General features: G+C 44.8%; 1 protein-coding gene across 1 annotated transcript in view; it reads left to right on the plus strand.

Annotated features, from left to right (window-relative positions):
* The window catches only part of Grhl2 (grainyhead like transcription factor 2), a 132,983-nt gene that overhangs the window by 123,523 nt on the left and 3,460 nt on the right, over positions 1-6,000 (plus strand). The window contains exon 15 of the mRNA XM_028767380.1: positions 4,418-4,482. Within this exon, the coding sequence (XP_028623213.1) occupies positions 4,418-4,482 (65 nt within the window). The remainder of the gene's footprint in view (positions 1-4,417; positions 4,483-6,000) is intronic.

Below are 6,000 nucleotides of genomic sequence, written 5' to 3' on the forward strand. Positions count from 1 at the left end.
AGCCTCCTGCAGGCATCTCATCTCCTGGATCCTGGATGGAGCCCATTTTGCTCTGAGCTCAAGACCTGACACAGACTCAGTCTACCTGGTATATCTTGTCACTCACCAGGACGGTTCCATAATGGCTGGAAGCCCCAAGTTTCCTCATGTGAGACACAGCTCACAGAGTGTAAGCAAGTGTGGAGTTCCATGCACCCGGGCATCGGGCGCACGGTGCTCGTTCAATAGCTGCTTGCTGATGTGAGGGCTACTACTGTCTCTGCTGCAGCTCTTCTTCCCAGTGGACCAGAGTGTGAAGATGTCTGTTGTCTAGTTCTGACATTTGTCAAGTGATTTATGAGCTGAAATGCATTTGTTGATGCTCTGGACAGTGGAGAGTCTAATTGCTGAAGAGAGACGTGCCAGGAACGGATTCCTTTCTCTCAGAAAAGGGGGACTGAGCAGATGTAAGAGTCCACTGCCCTTGAGTAAGCAAACATTCTCCTTTTTCATTTATAGTTAAGAAAAATTGCAAGTGACACTAACCAAAGGTCAAACAGCCAAGTCTTGGCGGCCGCCTGAGAGAACAGTTAGGTGTCCATACTGTGGACTCCAGGGACCCCACACTCGCAGCAGACCTTCTGTAAGAAGGGCTGCTCTGCAGCGCTTCCTACTGTTTTGTTTCATGGATGCCTTTGGCAATTTGAGATCTTTGAGAATTGTGCTTTAGCAGCAATGAATTGTGATGGGCAGTCACTAAGGTAACGGAGAGTGTCTGTGAGATAGGAATGGCTACTCCTCTACTTCCAGTGTACTGCTGGGTAAGATGAAACACACCGTACACTGGATGAGAACAATACCATGACGTGCGTGTAGATTCTTCTTATATAAAAGATGCATTGTATTATTTTAAGTGTGTGTGCATCACATCTGTGCCAAGGAAGTAGTGAGCCTCCATGCTGGGACTAGAACTCAGTCCTTTGCCAGGCGAAAAAGTACTCTTGACCACTGAGCTAAAATCTAATATGTCAGGCAAATGTCTGTGATCTCCATCACTAGCAAACACGCTAGTCACTGTATTAAAAAGACATAGACATGCCGGGTTCCAGTTTGAAGCTGGTTTAAATATGGATGGATGGATGCTGTCCCACCCTCGTTCCCCTGCACCTCCTTAAGTAAACCGCAAATCGCAGATTAGGAAGCTATAGTTTTGGCCAGCCGTGCTGAGGGAATAACTCAAGAAATAGTAGTTACCAAGGACCAGTCCTGTTCACTGAGTGGTTCTAGAACTCCAGGGAATAAGAAAGTGAGGTCCCTCTTGAGAACTTCATCACTTCAGTGGCCCAAGGGGCAGTACTAGTTAACCTTCTTAGATCCTTCCCTCGCTCCCTCCTTTCTTCTTTTTCTGGGTCTCATGTATCCCAGGCTACCTTCAGAGCTTGCTCTGTAGAGGAGGATGGCCTTGAACCTATGATAACCTGGAGTGCTTCGATTATAAGTGTGCATTCCACACCGACATCACAGCCTTGAGTGTGCTAGGCTGGCACTCTATCAACCTGTCCAAAGCCAAAGTGGCACCCTTTTTATCTGCATATTAAAATATGGACACCATGGGGCTTGACAAATAGTGTCGGGACCTCACTGGAAGAAAGGGGAGAGTAGAAGTCACAGAAGTATTTCTTAGAGGCTGAACATCTTTGATGAACCTCAGCTTTCTATTTCTCACTTTATTGAATTGTGGTCCAGTTGTCTTTGTTACATGTCTACATGGCAGACTCTCTTTGAGAGATGCAATATGTATGTGTGTATGCATTTTGTTATATAAGCTAGATCGATCACGTCATTCTGATTTATCTATTCGATTTCTTGATTCTGAATCAGGTAAGCCTTCCACCTTGCATGTATGGTTTCCCAGCTCCTGGGGGCTTCGATAGTGTTCTGGTGCTGCTCTTGGGAACACAGTTTCTTGACTGCTGTATCTTGCTTTTGGATTTTGCTTCTGGTGACGTCAGGCTGCTACTCATGTGCTTCTCATTTTATCTGCCTGTTCTTTTGTTTACATTCCCTTCAAATGGGAACTTCCAGCACTAGTTCTGACCGTTTTCTTTGCTACCTCCAGGTTCCTGTTAGAAACGTTTCTTTTTTCATTTATTTACACAGTGCAAGTGGAGGTCAGCGAATATCACTCACTCACTCACTCACTCACTCACTCTTTTGTTCATTGGGGCTTATTGTGGCTGTGGGGAACCCTCCTCAGGACCACCAGTGGTGTGCTCCACACAGGCAGGCGGCTGCTTGTCTGGTCTCCCTTTAACACCCTACCTCTCTGTCCTCAATCCAGATGTATTGCTTCTGGGTGTACATAGAGTTCTTTCAGCCCCCTGGTAGGGATGGGAGGGTAGGAACCTAGGGTTCTATGGAACAGACTTTTCTCAGAATCTCAGCTCCCTAATAAGGTTCTTCAGCCCTTTCTAGCCTCTGTTGCACTTTCTAAGTCTGGTCCCAAACCTCACCTGCTTCAACTGCCCGTGAGCTACTAGTAGTAATGTAGAGAGAATATGGTACATATTTGGGGTAGATCTTTCCAGAATCCATCTCTCAACTCTTACCACATTGTACTTATAAAAATGACACAATCAAAAAATAAGCACTACAGAATTATACAAAGTAAAGGGAGCTTGAGTCTGGCTAGTTGTCAATGGTAGTAAGTTGGTATGCCATTTACATATTTTCTGTACATTTAAGCATTTGTAAAGATTAAAAATACAGACATGAGTATACTACATAGACAAATATTCACTTATTTCCCCCCCATCTAATATACTAAAGATTTTAAAAATGTAAGCTGATATTAGCTCCCCATATTTTTAAATGAGGTCTGTGAAGAACATATCAAGAAATTTAATGTATGTTTCTTATGACATTTTCTCTGTTATGAACAGTTATGTTCTGAATGTCTTTGGGTATGAGAGTATTTCTGCATGTCAGATTCCTAAATGTGGTGTCTGTGGGTCAGAGTGTATACGATTCTAACTAAACACTATACTTCTGCTAAACTTTCTTTCCAGGAGGCTGAGGGTCACTGTCCCATCTACAGAACCCGAAGGCCCTCACTAACGTTAGATCATTCATGACTTCTCTTTTGCTTTGTTTTAAATTTCTTTTTAATGTGTCAGTGTATCTGCATGTGTGTGCAGATACTTAGGGAGGCCAGAAGAGGGCGCCAGAACCCTTGGAGCTAGGAGCCAAATGCAGAAAAGACTTCCACCCGCTAAGCCAGCTCTTGCTCCTCATTTGCATTTTTGATAGTTAAGTTAAAAGTACCATCCTCCTGTTGTTTTCTTTTGAAGATTTTAAATAAAAGTGTAGTACAGTTGTCACACTTTATTTCTCTTCTCGGAAATGCTGTTTATTGTGTTTTCCATCTTGCCCTGTTCCCATCTCGTTCTTTTTAACAAAGCAGTCTGCTCTCATCTGTTGTCTGTATTTTAAAATGTTTCCCGGCGTGTTATTTTTCTCTGTAGTGTGTTTGATCTCCTGATATTTTAAAATTGTACATTGTTTTTAATGTTAACCTTATTTTGCAAGTTTCCCGTCTCCCTGGAAAACCTGGACTTTAGGGTGACAGTTACACAAAGAATCCACTCACGTTTGTTTTGTTCCTGCACTTTCATGGTCTCTCCTTTCATACCAAAATCTTTCGTTCACCTGACCTTTTTCTCGTTACCTATTGAGGTTGGTCTGGAGGGCACTGTGGCTCACGCTGACCTCGGGCTCACAGGCCTTCAGCCCCTGTCTCTGAGCTGGGGAATATAGGTGTGTACTGCTACACCTGGCGCCTTGATCTCAGGCTCACAGGCCTCCTGCCTTAGTGCTGGGATCACAAGTGTGAGCCATTCCACCTGACTCACTGGAAATCTGTTCTGATGTATGGCTACCTATTTAACCCAACATTGTGACTAGAAGCTTTTACAAAACCTATCAGAAATGCTACTTTTATCAAGATTGTTTTGCTGAGTGATTTCAGATATGTCCAAAGGGAGGATCAAAATAGGGCGATGCTGGACTCCGACACCTGCACAGAGCATCTGCTCAGAGCACGAGCTGCAGTTCTCCTTTCGTTTTTCCTCCGGCTAAGGGCAGAGGACTGTGACTTGATACAAAGAGTCAGGAGGCAGAGTTAGTTAGGTTGTGACTCTTTTGGTTGCTAACTGGGACTTGGGGCTCCATTCACTTCCTGGGATCTCATTTTGCTAATCTAGAAAGCAGTGGCTTGGCTTGAATGATCTCGGGAGGTAGTTCAGGGAAACCAAGGCTTTTGTTTGTCGTAAATAAACATTTCCAATGTGTCTCATTAGGGAGGCTGTTGTGCTGAGGGGAACGTGCTTCTCCCTGTGCCCGCTCTCTGCTGACCCGATTCCCTGTTATTCATTTTTAGCTGTCTGAGAAGTACGGGCTGCCGGTGGAGAAGATCACAAAGCTTTATAAGAAGAGCAAAAAGGGGTAAGAGAGACGCTAGGCCCAGCTAACTGTCATGTCTGCAAGGTGCATTTTTTTTTGTTGTTGTTGTTGTTTTTTGTTTTTCGAGACAGGGTTTCTCTGTATAGCTCTGGCTGTCCTGGAACTCACTCTGTAGACCAGGCTGGCCTCGAACTCAGAAATCCTCCTGCCTCTGCCTCCCAAGTGCTGAGATTAAAGGCGTGTGCCACCACCACCCGGCGCAAGGTGCATTTTTAAAATGGCTTTACTTTTTGTGGTGTCTGTGGCCCATGATACTAGCTAATGACCTTTAGTGATAGAGGCAGGGTGACCCACAGTGCCTCTCCAGGATGTCCCCTGAGGTGCTTTCATTTGGTGACAGTGTTATAAGTGGGCAGAGTAGTCTAGACATGATGAGGGAAAAGAACCACATAGAGCACTCTTCACATTGGTTTCTGGGTGACATAGTAGGGACAAAAATTAATTGGGGTCAAAGAAAATTATTCCAAGGTAATCATTAATGAAATCTCAAATGGTCCTCGGGCCTGCTTGCCCAAATTGTTAAGAATAATCAGCCCTTGCTGGTTGGGTGGTGAGGTGGCTCTGGGTTCCTTGCTCACGGCTTCAGCTCTTTTCTCTCACTGATGTATCAGCTTACTGATGAGAAGATGAAGCCAGGGCCTGCTTGAGCACTCAGCCCCAGGTTTCACGTTTAGTAAACAACACAGATTCAAGGGAGGGATGGAAGGAGTGCAGTGGTCTACGGCCTCAAGGCTCACGAGCTAGCCCACCTTCGCCCCCTTCAGGGCCTTTCTAAGGCTTTCTCTGCCAGAATAGGTGTCTTGAAACTCTTCTCTGGACCCTTTTCATAAAGAAAATATGACCTGGGTCCTCAGGCTTTCTGAATCTCAATCTTTGGCTGACCGAGCATGAAACTTGAGCTCTTGTTGGGAACTCATGAGGATGGGCTGCAGCTTTTCAAGGTCAATGCAGTCTGTGGAGACTCTACTTTGAATGAAGCCTCAAGTCTCCTGGGCTAGGGAGCCTCCGTGTGGATAAACACCACTGCCTCTCAGCCTTGAGTCTGAATCCTGTGTACAGGGCTTTTATCCCAACAACAACCCACTAAGCATGGGTGGTTCTTATTTTTGTTAAAGCATAAACTGAAGCTATGACATCTCGCTGACACCACTATAAAGTGATTCAGTGAGTCGTTCTCAAACAAAAATCTCCAGCTAGTGAGAACGAGACAGGCTCAGGCATGTGTTGCTCTTTCATAGGACCCTGGTTCAAGTCTTGGCACCCATATGGTCCCAGATGATTAAATGTCCTTTTCAGAACTCTGATGGGAGCGTGCACACATCTGGTACACATACATACATTTCAGGCAAAACACTCATATATAAAACAAAAATAAAATTAAATAAAAAAAAATCACAGATAGAATCTGGAAGTTGGTTTTCTTGAAACCAAACCGCCATGGAGTAGGCAGGCGAGGAGATGTGGAGTAGCTTAGGGGTGTAGAGTAGGCAGGCGAGGAGA

Source organism: Grammomys surdaster, unplaced genomic scaffold, assembly GCF_004785775.1.
Source record: "Grammomys surdaster isolate TR1022 unplaced genomic scaffold, NIH_TR_1.0 63, whole genome shotgun sequence".
Classification (NCBI taxonomy): Eukaryota; Metazoa; Chordata; class Mammalia; order Rodentia; family Muridae; genus Grammomys; species Grammomys surdaster.